Raw genomic sequence first — 19,869 nt, 5'->3', positions numbered from 1 at the left:
CGAGATGTACGTTGCTACCAGAAAACGTTGAATGTCCATTGCCCATTTCCAGACTCTTAAGGCCTCTCGGCAAAGCGGGTAAGATTTGGTTCCCCCTTGATTGTTTATGTACCACACAACAGTCATGTTGTCTGACTGAATTGCAATTGTCCCGGTGGGAAGAGAGCTGTGAAGTGCTTGCAACGCATACAGCATCGCTATCATCTCCAGAATATTGATGTGCAAGTGGTTCTCGTGGTTCTGCCAAATACCTTGGACCGTCATTCCCAGATAATGCCCCCCCACCCTATCTGGTAGGTGTCCGTGGTCAAAAAGTACAGTTGTGTACACTTACCATAAATGTAGATGTTCAAGTGTATTCACTGTTGCAGTCATTACATTTGGGTAATCTGCTGGCAGGTTGCCCTCAGTCGGCCTGATTAACAAAGTCTTGGGTCCTGCATCGGATGCTGTCCCTTCTTCCATGACGTCAGGTCGCCAGGGGTATAAAATATGCAGCCAACACCATTACATCAATTTTTCCTGCCCCAGATGTCAGGTGCCCCCCAAATGGGGAGCAAATAAAATTAAAATCACAAAAATATACCTCCAACCAAAACCAAATACACCAAAAAGGCTTTTAAGCATAGTAAAAGAAAGTAGAGGTAAAGACAGAGAAAAACAGGTGGGGCTGGAGGGAGGGTAACCAGGACTGCAACAGTGAATACACTCGAACATCTACATTTATGGTAAGGGTACACAACTGTACTATGTTCTTCGTGTTTCACTGTTGCAGTCTTTACATTTGGGTAGATTCTATGGTTGGGAAGAGGAATTTATACAGCATTAGGACCAGCTATAAGGCCCTGCAAGACAGCAGTGGCAAAGCCAGCTCTGGATTTAGAGAAAATTGGTAAATGATCATGCATGGTGAAAGTATGTTCAGAACTCCAGGTAGCAGCTTCTAGAATATCTCTTGTAGGAACACCTCTGAGAAAGGCTGCAGAAGTAGATGCAGCCCTGGTGGAGTGAGATCTGATCCCCTGGGGGATAGGTTTTCCATGGTGCTTATAGCAGAAATGAATGCAATGGCTTATCCATTTAGAAATGGTTTGTTTTGAAATAGCCTTCCCCTCTGCCCCTGCAGCAAATGCAACTAGCAATTGTTCAGATTTTCTTCGAAATTTAGTTCTGTCCAAGTAGAATCTAAGTTGTCTGTGCACATCCAAGGAATGCAGAATTCATTCCCCTTTGTTCTGTGGATTGGGAAAAAAGGTTGGCAAATGAATGGACTGATTAAGAGCCACACTGGAAACCACCTTGGGCGTGAAGGATGGATTGGTCTTCAGAGATACCCTGTCCGCATGAAAGATGATAAAAAGCTCCACTGCTATAAGGGCCTGTAACTCAGATATCATTCTAACTGAAGTGATTGCTAAAAGTAAGGCTGTTTTCCAAGAAAGGAATTTTAAGTCTGCAGTAGCAGCTGGCTCAAAAGGAGGTAGAGTTAGCTTCTCCAAAACAAAATTAAGGTCCCAGGCAGGGGTAGGAGTTCTCTTGGGTGGTCTCAAGTTCTTTTCCCCTGTGAGATACTGCTTGAGCAGGGGATGAGAAAAGAGGGGTGGCTCTGTGTTATAGTGAGCTGAAATAGCTGAAGAGTGGATTTTAATAGAAGAGAGTGACAGGCCCTTGTGAAGCATCTCAGTTAAGTATTGCAAAATCTGAGGCAAATTGGGTGCTGTGTCCTTTCTATTTGTCAGCACAGGATTTCGTAGTACTAGCTCTTCTCACCTCCAAGATGACATCCATCACAGGTTTGCTGAGGGATGCTAAGGGTGAATTTAAGTGATTAGCCAAGCTGCAAGGTTCAATATTAGAAGCCGAGGGTGCAGAATTTGGTTCTCCTGCTGAGACAGCAAGGAAGGTGTCTGAGGCATGTGCCATGGAAATATTTGCGACATACTGCGCAGGAGTGGGTACCAGTGTTGCGTGGCCAGTCTGGAGCAATCAAAATCATTCTTGGTTTGTCCTGTTTGACTTACAGAAGAACTTTGGAGAGCAGAGGCAGAGGGGGAAAGGCATAGACTGATAGGTTTTTCCAGCTGAAGGACAGAGTTTTGTGGGGAGTCCTTGTGCAAAATTTGTCCAACTGGTAGTTCTGGGGGGAGGCAAATAGATCTATGTCTGGGCTCTCCCATTTGCTTGTCAACATGTTGAAAATCCATGGTTCCAGTTTCCACTCATGTGGGTCCATGAGATTTCTGCTTAATCCGTCTGTCAGTGTCTTCAATTTTCCTGGCAGGAATTGAGCTTGTAGGTGCACTTGGTAGCTCAAGGCCGTGTTCCACAATGCCTTGGCTAGTCTGCAGAGGGGGTAGAATGTGTACCCCCCTGCTTGTTTATGTACCACATAACAGTGTTGTCTGTCTTTACCATTAGTTGTCCTGGAAGAATGTAGTCCTTGAAGGCTGTCAGAGCATTCAGTACAGCTAACATTTCTTTTTGATTGATATGTAGGTGCATTTGATTTGGGTTCCATTTGCCCTGAATGCACTTTCCTGCCAGGTGAGCCCCCCGTGCATAGTCTGATGCATCTGTAGTTAGGGTTTAGGCGGCAGGGGGCAATGTGAATGGCAGTCCCTTGTTTTGTTGGTAGGCCTCTGCCCACCATAGGAACTCTAGGTCCAGGCAAGGTATGATAGGAATCATCGTTTCCAGGCTGTGACAATGCTGACTCCATAAACTTTTTAAGTACTACTGAAGTTTCCTCATATGCAGTCTTGCATATGGAATTAGAAGAATGCAGGAGGCCATGAACCCCAAGGCTTGCAGTATTTGTCTTGCAGATAGCAGGGTTTTTGTGGCCAATTGTTTGAAGTAAGTTACCAAATGAATTTGCTTCTCTGGCGTGAGGAAAGCCATCTGGGCAGTTGTATTCAAGCTTGCACCCAGGAATGTAATCTGTTGAGAGGGTACCAGTTGTTATTTCTTTTCATTTATGGTGCACTCTAGACAAGTTAGAACCCTTTTTATAAACGCCAGATGATTTAGAAGTATGCCCAGGTTTTCTGCCTGAATTAGATAATCGTCCAGGTATGGATATATTTGAATATTTCTTTGCCTGCAAAATGCAATTACTGGAGCCAGGCATTTTGTGAATACCTTGGGCGCAGTAGACAACCCAAAGGGCAGTGCAGAGAACTGATAATGCAAGTAGCCTGCTTTGGAGCATAGGTATCTTTTGCAAGATTCTGATTGGAATGTGCAGGTATGCTTCTTTTAAATCTAGAGTTGCCAACCAGGCATCTTTGCCTAGCATAGGAAGTAACTGGTGAAGAGTCAGCATCTTGAATTTTGGAATGTCCAGAAAGGTGTTTAGAGTAGATAGGTCCAGAATTGGACAGAATTTCTGGGTACCAGGAAAAGCCTGGAATAGAAACCTTGTCCCTTTTCCTCCTCTGGTACTGGTTGAATAGCCCCCATGTTTAAGAGGGAAAGTACTTGTTTTTGATCCTGTGCCTACTGATTTGGGGGCAGGTCTGGCCACCCGTTTGGTGTTGACAATGTGTGGAAATGAAACTTGTGTCCCTGGGACGCTATATTTAAAACCCATTTGTCCTGGGTTATGAGTTCCCAGTTTTTTGCATGAAGAGCAATCTTTCCCTGCAAAGGGGTGGTTAAAAGGTAAGTGCTTGGTAATTTTAAAGGGAAGTCATTGAGACTGTTTACCATAGGGGGGTGTCTTGTTATTTCCAGATTTGGAAGTGGAGGCCCCCCATTGCTTAGTTCTGAGTCTCCCCGGGACTGAAACCTGGTGCTTTTGGTGTGTCTAGGTTTGGCTTGAGAAGATCTGGAAGGACCATTTCTTAGTAGGCCAGTGCCTACTAAATCTTAGAGGTTGCACTTGTAAGAAATCTTTTACAGTTTGCATAGATTTAGCTTTATCTTCCATCTTTTTAGAACTCCTTCAGCCTTATTGCCAAACAGGCGGTCCTGATTTAAAGGAGCATCCAAAAATTTTGCTTTAACATGATCAGGCAGAGATTGCTCCTTAAGCCAAGCATGCCTTCTAAGCACAGACCCAGTAATAGCAGCCCTGCAAGAGGCCTCTAAAGAATCAAAACCACATTGCAAAGTATGTTTTCCAACTTGTTCATCAGAATGCAATAAATCCTGTAAATCTTTATTTTCCACACAGTCAGAAATCAACATAATTTTCTGTTTAAGCAGTCCAGTAACATGCTGTTGATATTTTAGCATATGAAATTAGCAGTTTAAAGCCCTGATTGCCAAGGTTGCAGGAAGTATAAACCTTTTTACCCCATCTATCCAGCACCCTGGAGTCTCTATCAGAAGGGGTAGGATTTTTAGAAGTAGAAGCCTTAATGTCCTTGGGCCCCTGGGAAATGGTTTCTGGATCTGCAACAGGATTTTTGAAAAGAAACTTGTGGGACTCGGGAACCCTGTAGTAAATGTCATGTTTACTAGGAGCTGGAGGCAGGGAATCAGGGCCCATACTGGATTCCGAAAACACATCATCAACAGTCTAGTACAGAAAAAGAAGGAATCCATAAGCCTCTTTTTTGAATCAGAAAATTCCTGACTTTCCCAGTGGAAATGCTCCCTTAAGGTATGTAAAGTTTCCCCAAAAGAAAGGTCTTCGGGGGAGGCAGAAGAAATGGAATCCTCTGCATCAGAATCCTCATAAGTAGGCATGGACAAATCCAGGTCATTAGAAGAGTCAGAAGAAACAGAGTTCTGATCAGAAGATTCATAGTCAAGCTCAGCCCTAGGCCTCTTAGGAGGGGGGGAGGCTGGCTACCCTGATAAGAGTAATTAGATCTTCAGCCATTTTGATCATTTGTTTTTTAGGCATAGGGGCCTGAACATGTGGCCTGGGCGTACTATTTTAGACATAGATCGAGATTTAGACCTTAATATTGAAGGTGGAGTCTGGTTAATATGCAAGTCTGTAGGCCTGAATACACCCTCAGAAGCTGGTGCCTGCAAAGCGGCTCCGGACCCATCCAAGGTAGAGACATCCGCGGGTTCCATAGGTGAAACATCTCGCGGCATACTGGACTCCGAATGGGTCTCAGTAGAGGCCTGCGAGTCAGAAGTAGTGGGTATCGGGGGCTGCGAAAGTGTCTCACTGAGTACCTGCGAACTGACGACTGGCTTAGGAGAAGCGTTGTCGGCAGTTTTGGACCTCGACGGCCTGTCTCTGTCTTTATCTTTGTGTTTTTTTGGCATCCCGGTAGTCGGATGGCTAACCATCATTTCTGGATAATTAAACCGAGAACTGAAATATTTAGAGGGAAAAATGTACCGATGACGGATAGTGCGCTGATTAAAGCACAAAAGCGATAGCAAGGTACGTCGTGGTCAGGGCCTAGGCAAGGAATACAGTACAAATGAAAATCTTTATGAGATATTTGCTTTCCACAAGTAATGCAATTATTAACTTTTACTGACATCAGTAAGGAGCAATAAAAAGTTTCCCCAACAGGGTACTTAGCTTTAAGTTGAAGCCTTCGGTTCTGAAACTCGAAAACGAAAATTTCACGAGTCGGCCGACTGGCACTTGCGAACTGCTTCTGCATTGGGCACTGCACGGCAAGAAAGACTGATGTAATGGTGTCGGCTGCATGTTTTATACCCCTGACAACCTGAGGTCATGGAAGAAGGGACAGCAACCAACGCAGAACCCGACTTTGTTAATCAGGCCAACTGAGGGCAACCTGCCAGCAGATTACCCAAATGTAATGACTGCAACAGTGAAACACGAAGAACATCTGCCTTTTTCTTGAGGAGGAACAAGTGGATGACTTAAGAGGAGTTGTTCCGTATGCAACCACCATGTCAGATCCTTCTTGCAGGTGTTTGTGATAAAAATCTGATGAGACAGGGGAAGATCCTGCATTGACCATTGGGCAAATAGTAGCCACTGAAGTATCCTCATGTGCAGACAGGCTAGAGGAACTAACAGAATGGAGGAAGCCATGGTCCCTAGGACTTGAAGGACTACCCTGGCCTGAACTTTGTGACTGTTTAGTAAGGATCTGATTTGGTTGCGTAATGATTCTACTCTTTCTGGTGTTAGTCTTGCTGACATGGTGGTTGATTCTATTTCTGAGCCTAAAAATACAATGTGCTGAGATGGAGATAAAGCTGATTTGTTTTAGGTTGACTGTGATGCCTAAACTGGCACATAAGGATAGAGTCTCATCCCTGGTTCTGTTGAGTTGATGCTTGGTGGTAGCAGTGAGGAGTCAGTCGTCTAGGTACTGAAACACCTGGAATCCTCAACGTCTCAGGTGAGCCATTACCACTGCCATGCATTTGGTAAACACTCTGGGGGCTATAGTGAGGCCAAAGGGCAGCGTTCGGGACTGAAAATGACTGGCTCCCAGCCGTTAGCTTAAGTGTCTTCTGGAGCGCCTGTCCATTTTGATGTGGTAGTATGCATCCAGAAGATCTATTGAGCATATCCAATTGTCTTTCATTCGGAACTTCGATTTCTTTACAGACTTGTTGAGTCTGCTGAGATCTAGAATCGATCTCCAGTCCCCTGTCTTTTTTGGAACTAAAAAGAATCGAGAGCAAGTTCCAGATCCTATTTTCTCTGTGGGGACTTCTTGGACGACTCTTTTTTGCAGCAATGAGATGACCTCTGATGTTGCATGGTCTAGTTGAATGGGTGGCATGTCTGGTAGAGACCGATTTACTGTGGAATCGGAAACAAAGGGGATTAGAAAACCTTTGGATATTATGGTCTGTACCCAACGATCTTGTGAAATGTTTAGCCAGGAGCTTGGGTATAGTGATAGACAACCCCCGAATGCCTCCAGAGACGGACAGTCGGGTAATCCCTTAGGGGCGATGGAAGGGACGATCAGAGAAGGTTTCTCTATCTCCCTGGTGTTGTGGACCTCCTCTGCTGCGAGGATGGCGTCTTCCATTATACCACCCCCTCTGCCTCTGGGGGAGGGTTGACCTTGTGCCTGAGGGAAACCTTTTTGGGATTTACGGAACCACATTTTCCCTCCTGTATTACCCTTCAGATAGGGTCTAGATGGAAGGGAGAAATGGACTCAGACAGCAGATAAGGTTTTCCCTTCCTGCTCGCACCTGGTCAGGGTCTCTTTCACCTGAGGTCCAAAAACAGATGAACTATCAAAGGGGATATTGGTGAAGGAAGACAAAGGATTCCGTGAAGTTGGAAAGATGCATTCAAGAATGTCTTCTGAGAGAGATTCCTGCTGCGGATGCCCTACTTGCTCCATCCAGTGAATACGATAGCCTCATGGAGGAGTTGGCTATCGACGTAAGGGTGGAGAGCTGCGCAGAAACCTTATTCATGGATCCCGGAGCTAGTAAACCCTGAAGGGTATCTCCCAACTCCTTCAGGATAGCCCTCTGAAGTCGAGTGAAATGTGTATGGTAATTCAGCGATCTTAAGAGTAAATGCCACTGAAGAGAAGGTACACTTCCCATACCTATCCATTGTCCTGGACTTATTGTTAGGAGGATGGATATTAGAAGATGTTTCGGACAACTCCTTAGTGGCTGCTGCTACCACCATAGAACTCCTTTGGAAAGAAAAGACTTATCTTCAGGTGTAGTCATGAATTTGTTTGGCCTCCTCGGGATGGGCTCCACTGTGTCTGGAGAGGTCCAGACTTTCCTCGATATGATCTCTAAGAGCTGGTCATAAGGAGGTGTCACCCAGGAGGTGGAAGGTCGGGAACCAAAAGCCTCAAGATACACTGATTCATCCTCAGTAGGGTTAGAGGTCTTCCAATCACTCCCTAAGGATTTCTAGGATGTCAGAAAAAGAGACATCCTCAGAGGGGGATCTTGGGGACCCTTCTGATCCCTCCAAATCAGTGTCAGACATGACAGACTCAGGTGAGTCAACATGCTTCCACTTACATAGTGTCTTCCGAGGGAGCTCTCCAGTGGCATAATCTGAGGAAGAGGGGGCACCTGCAATGGGGGCTGCTTGAGCCTCTGGTTCCCTACGCTGTGGGGGTGGCAGGGGAGAAGAGGTTGCTGCTGGTGTGACATTGGTTCCAAAAGTATGGCTTTTGCAGACAATAAAGCCTTCTATAGTGCTTCAAAAGCCTTTCCTCCCCGCTCCGAAGACCTCTGCTCCAAGGAAACGGATGGTCGGCTCCGAGCAAGGGGGGATGGCTCCGAAGCAGATGTGGGAACCGAGCTGAGTCAAGCCGAAGCGCCGAGAGGGAGGGTCGGTTCTGAAGAAAACCCAGGGTGACTGTCCCCCTCGGAGTCTACTCGAGAGTGTCGGCTTCCAGATCCCACAGCTCCTGATTGAGCCTCTGAGGATAGTTATCGGTTCTGAGCAAGCAGGAAGAATCCTCGGAACCGACAGATCCAACATTGAAGAATCTGAAGTGATTGACTCCGAGAGCGAAGCAGTCAGAAGAGGAGCAGTGGTTTGCAAAAGGGTCGGCTCCGAAGCCTTTGGGTCCAGAGGGGCCAATTATCTTGCCAGAGCTGGGTCAGAAAGCAACCTCTTCACCACCCACTCAATGTTCTCATCCGAGAGTGTCCTAGAGGATCGGGTAGAGACAGAAGGAGATCTCCTCCTCTCCAAAATAGGAGATCTCAATGTAGGTGAGACAGGGTCAATGTCAGGTAATTGTCTCGGTACCTAAGGTTGCCTCGGCCCCGAACAGCCAGATGGTACCAATAAAGAAGAAGCGCAATCGGAGCCAGAACTCCTTGGCTCCGATGCTTTGGACTTTTTTGACGGTTCCGAAACTGGAGCCGAAGATTTTTGCTTAGAAGTCTTAGGAGATGCCTGCCCAAGTTCCAGCTGTTCCTGGAAGGAACTGGTCATAAGACCCCTATCAATCAATTTTCGTTTCCTCTCGTTCAAAATCCTGGTAATGAAGGCATGGCAAAAGGTACAGGGCTTTTGCAAATGTGCTTCGCCTATGCAGTACACACAGCTAGTGTGACTATCCGTCAAAGACATCTTTTGCGAACATTTATCACATTTTTTAAACCCTGAAGGGCGATGGTTCTTGTGTTCTCTGTCCTTTTCCTTAGACATGCTAACAGGAACAAACTAAGAAGCTACCTAGAAAGATACCAACACTACTAACTACTGATAATTCCAGCAAGAACAGTAAAGATAGAAAAGAGAAAAAATTCTTTTTGTTGTTTTTTTTGTTTTTTTTTTTGAAGAAACACACAGGGAGGAAAGGCCCTCTAACTTAAATGGGCAACTATGGCCCTCTAAATGAAATAGGCCATACTTTCCTAAGGGGGGAAATAGGAGTCAAACACTCAGTACAATCACACAACAAGCTAGAGACTAAAAGTAGTCAAAATAAGGAAAAAAGCAAGACTTAATAAATAAATCTTTTACTTAGCCAATGAGCCAGTAAGGAGACAACCTCGAAGCGTTTGCAGCAAACGAAATCTGGGGAATTGCCATGAGGCACCATGGAATAGGAGTTAGCCTAGAGTCAGTAAAAGCTCTCGAGCTTTAGTATCAGCTGAGTCAGAGCTAAATATCAGCTCTGAACCCATCCAGCAAGAATTACGGTGAGATAGGACTACATAACATCAAGTATTAAAAGAGTAAAGAAAACTTTTACTAGCAAATCATATATTAGTAAGTGGAAAATATTTTCTAGTCGGTGCCAAAATAAGAAACAGGATCCTTTTAAGGTTAGTATTTCTCTAGTTGTACAAAATTTGTGTGACTATTACCCTCTGGTCTTTATTGCTCCTTTATCAATGTTTGTGTGTTTGCCATTTCAGCATGTCTGCCTATGCCCTCTCCACCATGCATTTCTATGTCAAAATGCTTTTAAAAGGGAATCTGCACACTTGTCCACATAGAAAACAAGTGGCTACTCTTTAGGATCTTAATTTTGTTTTGGAAAAATGAACTCTTGCTCCAGATGAATCAGTTCATCAGGCTGATCTGAGATTCTTTACATAGAAAATTGTTTTGCTGATTATTCTGACTTCTGCAAGAAGAATGAGTTGTAAGCTGTCATTGTGGGTCAGCCTTATCTCATTTTTCACAACGTTACAGTTTCTTTAAGAATTAATCCATGATTTATCCCTAAAGCGGTATTTGAGCTTACTTTGAGCTAAGTTATCCATTTCCCTTGTCTTAGTTTCAGAACTTAAAGTGAGACAGAAGGGATTCTTCATACACTAGATGTCCACAGACAACTCAGATACTATCCTGGCAGTACTAAAACGTTCAGAATTTCTGATCAGTTATTAATTTCTTGTGCAGGTAAGAAAAAAAGGACAAGCTGTGTCAAAGCGCACTATTTCCAAACAGTTGCCTCTCTGCTGTCTCCTTTTTTTACTCGCACCTTAACAACTAAACTCTAGGCAGGGTCAAGGCACATTCTACTAGGTCCTTAGCTTTATCAGTGGCTTTATGGAAAGGGGTGGACTCTAGAAGTATTCTATAGGCAGCAACTTGGTCTTCTGTACATACCCTTACAAAGAACTAAAAACTAGATTCCTTCTCTCAGTTAAGAACAGGCTTTCCTATGACCATTCTCCAGGGGCTCCTGGACCATAATCCTTTCTGCTCCCAAACCTTATAAGCTACAAGTATTCTACCCTTGTAATTAAGGCCACTGCAGCAGTGACCAAATGATGAACATTGCATAATTGTGTAAGTAACTTACCATAACAGTAGCTGCTCCCTCTACCACTTTACATTTTGCATGATTTTTGTTTGTGCTACCCTTCATCTTTCAGTTGGCATAAAAGCTCTGAAGGGACTGGCACCCAGTCTGCTGATTTTCTTCAACAGTCTATGCACATGGAAGGTGCCGTTAAGCTTTGGAATCTGTCTGGCTGCAATTCTAGGCAGGATACATAGTGCTAAGGCTACTGCAGCAGTGATCATTCAAGTATATACTGTTATGGTAGGTTTACTTGCACAACTTTGTGTTCACATGTTCAAACCACACCTTACGTAAAAGACAATTTACCATTTTTCCATTTATTTCTTCACATTACTGCTGGTCTTCCTCATCACCTTGACTACCTAACGCTAGTCTCTGGTTCAAGTTCTCAGCTTCATGATTTTTTTTTAACACTTAATCATCTTCCTTTGGAACAACGGAAAGGGTTTTATCAACATGTTCTGTCTGTGCGCTTTGCCACTGTCAGTAGAATGAGAAGTAAGTTCCATTCAGCTTGCTGGCTCACCCTTTGCTGAGCAAACATTTTTTCTTCCCTCCTTTGTCTGTTCTGTACCCAACAATGTCTTTGATCCCCTAGGAAAAGTATTCTAAAAATAGATAGATGTAACAACTTCATCTCACACCTGCCTCTCAAGATAATTTGATTCCAGAGATAAACTCTTTTTTTCTGTCCAATGTTCAGTAAATACTCATTATCAAAAAGCACACTGGTGTCCCCAATTGCTAATACTATGCCCTTCTGCCACAATTGTGTCAGGAGTAGTCTCTTGGTACAGCTGCACCTTTACTACTACTTTATGTCTTGGTTTCTTTCTTACAGCCTAGTTGGAAGCATACACAGTACAACCAACCAATTAAGAAATTCTGTTGAGGAATAACAAATCTAGTTGCTTACTTGTACTTTCCATAAAATTAATGCATTCTATTGCTTCTACTTTCTATGGTATACCACAAAATCTTAGGTTTTCTCTGCATGCCCTATCTTTGAAAAAGTTCTTTTTTTTTTCAATAACCATTTTTATTGTTTTGCCAAACCATTATACATTTCACACACTATTTACATTATGTACAATATTGCTTCCAATGTTTTAGTTCTTAAGAATAAATATCATTTTAACCAAGTACAGGAAATTAAAATCACAAAAATTAAACAAAAGCATCTACAATAGACAATTATAAACCAACTCAAGCCAATAATTTGTATTATTTCTACATTTTCTATCTAATCCAAGAATGTGTTGGTACATACAGAATGTCCCTGACGGAAAGTGGATAGGAAAAAATAATATTAAAGATTTGTTCCCAAATTTTTATGCTGTTTATACTTTTCTTATTATTTCTAATTAACAATTTGCGCTAATATATGTGCTGGGTTCAACCAATTTGTGGCTATATATAATTTCATTAGTAAACTAATATTCATAATTACAATCTTTTGTTTTGTCCAAATTCTCTCCGTGAATATAAAAAATCAGAATTTCCCAGGAGAGTGTTGAGTTTTGGTAACCCATTTTTTGTAGTTGTAACTTTAAAGAATTCCATAATTTATAAATGCACTTGCAACTCCAGTGAAAAAGTTCTTAAGTCTCACATTCATTCAGTCATTCCTTTATTTCAACCTCTGATATCTGCAGTTTTATCAGCTCATCTAAATAGCTACTAAAGCTTCTTCTTTTCTTTGTAGCCTTTTGTCATTTAACTTTATATACTATTTCATTTTCTCATTTAAACACTTATTTTATTTTTTCACTCATTTACTGGAAGCCATATCATGTATCAAAGTTGAAACCTGAGCTGCTTTTTGTTGAAAATTCCCCACCAGAATTTTTCCTGCTACTTTTCTGATTTTCTTTTACTTTCTCCAAATGTTCCCAATTGCTTCACTCAAGCTATTCAAAGTCAGCAGTTTACCACTCCAAAACACCTTCAAGATAGCAAGAAATGGCAGTTTTAATTAAATTTCTTTGCATCTTTTATTGCTTCTGCAAAATGCAAACTATGTTTCAGTATCACCTCAGAGTAATCATGTCCTGCAAATACAGGTCTTCCACAGCCAGAGACGATTTTCTGCTGGTTTAACAGTGTCCACCATGCCTATTCTTTTTCCTTAGCATATCAAACATTATGTCTGCATTGGTATTAGCTTCCCATATTCGAATTCCAAATCTGATATTGGCAAGCACTTCATAAGTGCTATCCTTAGAGGAATCTTTCACAGATCCAGTCCAGTTCACCATTTTAGTTTTTACTTATTATAATATCAGGTCCATCTTTTTCTCACCTGCTAAAATGATACTGCTTCAAATTTTGCAGTCCTTCTTTGTCTTGTATTCATAGGTGGTTACTAGACTAATGACCACAAAGGCCTTTTTAAGCCTAGACATGCACCACAATTTTCTGACAAGTTCTGGTACCCTTGATAAGTGTAAGCAGGAGCAGGAGCTTGGGAGATGAATCATTTACAGCTTGCCTGTGTCCATTAGAAACACAGCTGCCAAACCAGGGATGAATTTCCTATTCAGTCTGCCTGGTCATGAGTCTTCCATGCATTGTTGTTTTAACAGGTGTAACAGCTGTCTGCAGATTGTGCAGATACTCTGCTTCATCTGTAGACTTTAATTATCCTTCAGACAATGGGGTTACATTCACAGTTTAGTCGTATAGCCTCCAGACTATTTTGGCCTCCATAACATTCACTCTTAGAATATATTCTTTGTCCTCTCTACTCTCTGGACGTGGAGTGTCATGGTGACAACATCCCAGCTTGAAACGAACTTCTCCACTGAGATACTGTGATCTCACCACTAAGTCCACTTTCTCCACTGTCAACCAAAAGGACACATCCTTCACTCACTGGCTCTAAAATAAAAAAGATCAAATAAACTGCCTTTTATTTGACTATTTAGTGATTTTTAACTTTTATATGGAGGAAGGAAACTGATGAGGCAGCTTGCATGCATCTCTTCCTCTTTCTTCAAGAATATGGAAGATGGCATTAAGCAATTTTTTGGTCTAATGGCACATGTCAACATACAGACCCTTACAAAGAATGTATTATGCTCAACTCTTAATTGCTTGAACTCTCCTTAATAGGTCTGAGATTGGGTTATACTTGCCCTCCAGGCATAGTTCAGTTTCCAGCAAAGTCCAATTCTTGAGCATCTTCTTGCACCACTGATGCGTGCTACTGCATAACATGCTTATTGTGATCTGTAGTGAGAGGAGGGAACAGGTGGAGGAGACCCTGGAGAGATGGAGATATGCTCTAGACAGAAGAGGAATGAAGGTCAGCAGGACTAAGACAGAATATATGTGTGTGAATGAGAGGGAGGATAGAGGAATGGTGAGGATGCAAGGAGTAGAGGTGTCGAAGGTGGATGAGTTTAAATACTTGGGATCAATAGTTCAGAGTAATGGTGAGTGTGGAAGAGAGGTGAAGAAGTGAGTACAGGCAGGATGAAGTGGGTGGAGAAGCGTGTCAGGAGTGATTTGTGACAGATGAGTACCAGTAAGAGTAAAAAGGGAAGGTCTACAAGAGGGTAGTAAGACCAGCAATGTTATATGGGTTGGAGACAGTGGCACTGACAAAAAGGCAGGAGTTAGAGCTGGATGTGGCAGACTTAAAGATGTTAAGATTTGCACTGGGTGTGATGAGGGTGGATTGGATTAGTAATAAGTATATTAGAGGGTCAGCCCAAGTTGGAAGGTTTGGAGACAAAGCCAGAGAGGCAAGATTATGTTGGTTTGGAAACGTGCTGAGGAGGGATGCTGAGTATATTGGGAAAAAGATGCTAAGAATGAAGCTATCAGGTAACAGGAAAAGAGGAAGGCCTAAGATAAGGTTTATGGATGTGGCGAGAGAGGACATGCAGGTGGTTGGTTTGACACAGCAAGATGTAGAGGACAGGAAGAAATGGAAACCAACGATATGTTGTGGCAACCCCTAACGGGAACAGCCGAAAGAAGATGATGATGATGATCCCTGAAACCTGATGGATCTTTTTGGATGCTTACACATTTCAGATCTCAGTTCTGCTTGCTATTTGTGAAGTTCTTCCTCCAAATCAGAATACTATGCAAGACCCGCACTTGTGATGCCTGTATTATCTCAAGGAAGAGCATGATATTAAAAACTGCCTAAAGAGCCAAAGGCTACGCACTGTCAAAGGAGGGAGAAATTATTAGCCACCTTCTCTGAGATAGTGGCAACTACAAATCAATAACCATTTACTGAGGGACAACACGTTAATATCTGAACATATCCTAGTTTTGTCCATCTAGGATTATTTGTACAGAAAATTTAAGGGTTAAAAACTAGATGGGCATGTAATGCAAAACTTCTTAAGATCCTCACAGATCAACAGCCTATTAAATACATATGAAGTCACAATGAACTTTAATCAAACAGTAAATTTACCAAGTGTCAGTATGACTGATCATAATAAAAGCATGACTTTTTGAAGGAGGAAGAGAGTTTGGAAGGAATGTGGACTTTTAACTTTTTTGCCTCAACTCTTTTTCTTTTGATTTGGACTAAACATGAGGATAAAGTATATAATTTTTAAATGGAAACTGCAGTCTCCACAAAAGTGTAATATGGCAGGGGAACTGTTAACATATCTTTACTGCACACAGAAAAATCATGAAATAGAAATGCATGCCATTTTCAAACTGCATACTACCAGAAAAATTATGCAGTCTTAAATGTTATTCATTCAGAGATGCACAAGTACAGACACAAAATGCACATCGCCATAACACATATAAGTGTTCATTCCATTAGGTTAACTGGCACATTCTCATCACTACATGTCCTTCATGCTCATAATATTAACCTGTTTTGCAGATCACAGCAAAAATTACCTTGTAAAGCATCATCCATTGCAGCATAATCTACTACTGGTTCATCAGCCTAGAATAAAAACAAATGGAGTTTAGTGAAGACAGTTATACAAGGTACACCCCACCACAAATGTGAAACAGGAACCCTACAAGTAAACAAGAAATGTCTTACCATATCAGCTGGTCTTCAATAAGACCTTCCCTGATGGGTGCTTGGTAGGGTTCATCCTACGAAGTAATTCAAGTAAAGTTCTGAAGAACTCATGGTTTGGAGTGCACCTGAACTTATTCTGAAGCACTCTGTGACATCATGTACCAGACAAATAAACCTACACATCTGCAGAGCCCACCAGTTGACTCCCTACTTACTAGCTAGCTTCCTTCAAATTAAAAAATAAAAGTGAAGATCTGTCATTTACACTGCTAACAAGTAATATAAACGTATATACCTGCTCAAATTATATGGAATTCAAACTATGACTAGAAAAAGAGGTGCCCTAACCCAAAGGGGGAGAGAGAAAGGGTCTTCCTGACTAATCAAAGAGGGCAGTTCAGAACAACAACTGATGCAAGAAAAATTTGTAAAATGTAATACCGAGGACCCTCCTTGAGGGATTCTTGGATCAGATGAATTCCAAGTAATGAGCACGGGCAGGTAAGGAGGACAAAGGCATAGAAACATGAATTCTGAAATGCAGTTGTACCAAGGGCGTCTCAACTCTCACAGTGAATTGAGGCAATAATGCGCTGTAAAATCTGACACCAAAGCTCTCAGGGTCTGTGGCAAACAGAGATGAAACCTTCACTGGGACCCAGATGACTCAAGTTTTAGTAGTAGATTACACAGTGGAAGAACCGTAGATGGGAGGAAGGAAAATGAGTAGCTATGGCCCATCCTCTGATGAGGGTATGGTGACTCCTGACCAGGCCTATACTGTGGCTACCCAAGACAGTAAGTGAAGCTCTTGTCTTCAGGTATAAGGAAGTATGCATGAGTTGACTGGGAGGGGTACTTATAGTCTCTATGTTGATGCAGCTGTGCACATCACCACAAGAAATGGGTATTAGGACCTAACATAGAAAATGACCCCACTTGTTCATATCTTGGGATGATCTGCAGCTTCTGGGAGGTGTGACAGGTGTGGGAGCATTAAGTTCAAATTAAGAAACAGATAACTTTTCTACTACAAGACGGAAGGTGGAACTACTGCTGTAAGAGGTCCAAGATCCAGTATTACTTTTAGAAATAACTTTACTGCACAGCAGAAGAGAGGGAAAGTCCCATAGAAAGAATGCTGCAAAAGAGTACTTAAATGGATGCAAAAGAGTTACCACCATGAAGAAGCTGTGTCACATACTGTGATTCCAAGGGATTTGATACTTCTAGTCATGTCTTGTCTTACATGGTAAACCAGACAGCGAACCCTTCCCATTTTGAAAGGCAAAAGCTTCTAATTTTGGATTTCCTAGTTCTCCCTTATGACAAGGGGTACCTTTTAAGAAAAAGTACAGTTGTGTACACTTACCATAAATGTAGATGTTCGGGTGTATTCACTGTTGCAGTGATCACACTTGGGTTATCTGCCTGCAGTTAGCCCTCAGTCGGCCCGAATACCAGAGTCTTGGGATTTCTGCGTCGGATTCTGTTGCTTCTTCCATGATGTCAGGTCATCAGAGGTATCAGTTTTTCTTGCCCCAGATGTCGGGAGCCCCCAAAATAGGAAGCAATTACATGGTGTGGAACACCCCAGTAAAAAGTAAATACCACTATTATAAGATATGGCCAAAAAAAGGGTAGGTAGAAAGTATAGATAAGTCAGGGGGCTGGAGGGAAGGTAACCTGGACTGCAACAGTGAATACACTAGAGCATCTACATTTATGGTAAGTGTACACAACTATACTATATTCTTCGTGTTTCACTGTTGCAGTCATCACACTTGGGTTGATTCCCAAAGCTGAGGAAGGGTGAAGGGAGTCAAGAAGCATTAGGGCTGGCTAGCAGGCCTTGTAAGACTGCTGTGGCAAATCCAGCTCTGGATTTAGAAAAGATAGGCAAGTGGTAATGCTTGGTGAAGGTGTGTACAGAACTCCAGGTTGCAGCTTCCAGGGTGTCCCTGGTAGGGATTCCCCAGAGAAATGCTGTAGAGGTTGAGGTAGCCCTAGTGGAATGAGTTCTGATCCCCTGTGGGTAGGTTTTCCATGGTGTTTGGAGCAGAAATTGATGCAGTGTGCTATCCATTTAGAAATGGTTTGCTTTGAAATGGCCTTGCCCTCTGCCCCTGTAGCAAAGCTGACTAGCAGCTGGTCAGATTTTCTGAAAGGTTTAGTCCTGTCCAGGTAGAACCTAAGCTATATATGTGCATGTCCAGGGAGTGCAGGATCATTTCCCCTTTATTCTAGGATTAGGGAAAAAGGTTGGCAAATGAATGGATTGGTTTAAAGCCACACTAGATACCACCTTGGGCATAAATGATGGGTTAGTCCTGAGGGAAACCCTGTCTGCATGGAAGATAAAAAGAAGTTATGTACCTACCATAACGTTCCATGTTAGTTGTCTTCTTCTCGCCTTCTTTCTTGATGGTTGGGTTCAGAGCCGATCCTCGGCTCCGACTCGGCCATCGTCAAAAACTCGAGAGCTGTTTACTGGCTCGAGGCCACCCCATATCCCATGATGCCTGGTGCTAGATACCCAGATCTCGTTTGGTAAGTCTAACTGCAGACATAATAAGGAAAGAATCCTATCCTGGAATGTTTAAACCCTACCAGAGAGGCTACTAGGCAGAAAGGAATAGCCAGAGAAGACTCAGCCAGTGAAAAACCATAAGGAACTTTTCTCGGTCTACTAGGATAGGGGGATGGAGGGTGGGACTCAAGAAATAAGGTGAGAAGAAGACAACTAACATGGAACGTTATGGTAGGTACATAACTTCATTATGTTAAGTTGTCTATCTTGCTTTCATTCTTGCTGGTTGGGACAGCGTCCCTAGCACCTAAAATCCTGGGTGGCTCATCAGAACAAACTCTTCAGAACATTGGAACCAAAATCAGCTCTGCTCCTGGAAACCACATCCAACTTACAATGCAAAATGAAAGTATGTGGGTTGGCCCACGTAGCCGCAGCACAAATAGATTCCATGGGCAACCTAGCCTGAAAGGCCACAGAAGTGGCTAAAGATCTGGTGGAGTGACCTTTTTGTTTAACAGGCAATTCTTTATTCCTCAGTTGATAGATAAATGTGATGATAGTAGTCAACCATCTGGACAAGGTTACTTTTGAGACTGGAAGACCTTGTTTACCCTCAGCATAAGAAAGGAAAAGTTGGTCCGATTTCCTGATGTCCTTAGTTCTAAGCAAATAAAAGCGCAGTTGCCTGTGAACATCTAACTGATGCAATTTATATTCCACCCTGTTGTAGTGGTTGGGAAAAAACACAGGAAGGTCTATGGACTGATTCAAGTTATTCTCTGAAGAGACCTTAGGAAGGAAGGAAGGAAGGATTAGTCCTGAGAGCAACCCTGTCATTGTGGAACACTAGGTATGGAGGATGGATACAAAGAGCCTGAAGTTCCAAAACTCTTCTGGCTGAAGTAATAGCTACCAGAAAGAGGAAGAGATAAAAACTTCAAGGAACAAGATGCTGCAGGGCTAGAAGGGGGTCAAAATTAGAGAAGCTAAAATCAAATTTAGATCCCACGGAGGTGGAGGATCTCTCACTGGAGGCCTGAGCAGAGTGGTCCCTTTGAGAAAGGCTTTACATAGCTTATGAGACATGATATTATTTTCCGACAGGCCATTGTGAAAATTTGAAATTGCAGCTAACTGAACTCTAATTGTAGCGGAAGCAGACCCAGCATGAAAGAGTTCCGCAAGAAATTCCAAAATGTGGTGTACAGGGGCTGAAAAGGGTCTATACTCTTAGCCTCTGCCCAGGAAGAAAAACGTTTCCACTTACTAGCGTAAGTTTTTCTAGTCGTAGACTTGTGTGATGATAAAATAATTTCGCGCACAGAGGGGGAGATATCAGGAAGCCTGACTAAAGTTGAAAGTTGAGCAACCAAGCAGTGAGCTGGAGAGATTGCAGGGATTGGTGCAGCCTGTCCGGTTGATGGATCAGAAGGTCTGGAGCTAGGTCCAGAGTCCAAGGCTGCTCAAGAAGATGATGATGCAGGAACGGGAACCATATTTGTCGAGGCCAGTAAGGAGCAATGAGGATCATTTTGCAGCTCAATACGGTAGCTTTCTGTATTAGCTTCGGGATTAGGGGAAATGGAGGGAATGCATAAAGAAGTCCCTAAGGCCAATCGTGGACTAGAGCGTCTCTGGAAGTC

The 19,869-nt window shown here is 42.7% G+C and overlaps 1 protein-coding gene across 7 annotated transcripts in view; it reads right to left on the bottom strand.

The window, feature by feature from the left end:
- USP48 (ubiquitin specific peptidase 48) overlaps nt 1–19,869 on the bottom strand; it is a 3,461,715-nt gene that overhangs the window by 141,863 nt on the left and 3,299,983 nt on the right. For all 7 annotated transcript variants that reach the window (XM_044063244.1, XM_044063240.1, XM_044063245.1 and 4 more), the window contains one exon: nt 15,561–15,609. In XM_044063244.1, the coding sequence (XP_043919179.1) occupies nt 15,561–15,609 (49 nt within the window). The remainder of the gene's footprint in view (nt 1–15,560; nt 15,610–19,869) is intronic.

Source organism: Protopterus annectens, chromosome 2.part1 (assembly GCF_019279795.1).
Source record: "Protopterus annectens isolate FY-2018-M chromosome 2.part1, PAN1.0, whole genome shotgun sequence".
Taxonomy (NCBI): Eukaryota; Metazoa; Chordata; order Ceratodontiformes; family Protopteridae; genus Protopterus; species Protopterus annectens.
Note: the sequence above shows the minus strand (reverse complement) of the source record. Positions and strands in the feature narration are given on the sequence as shown.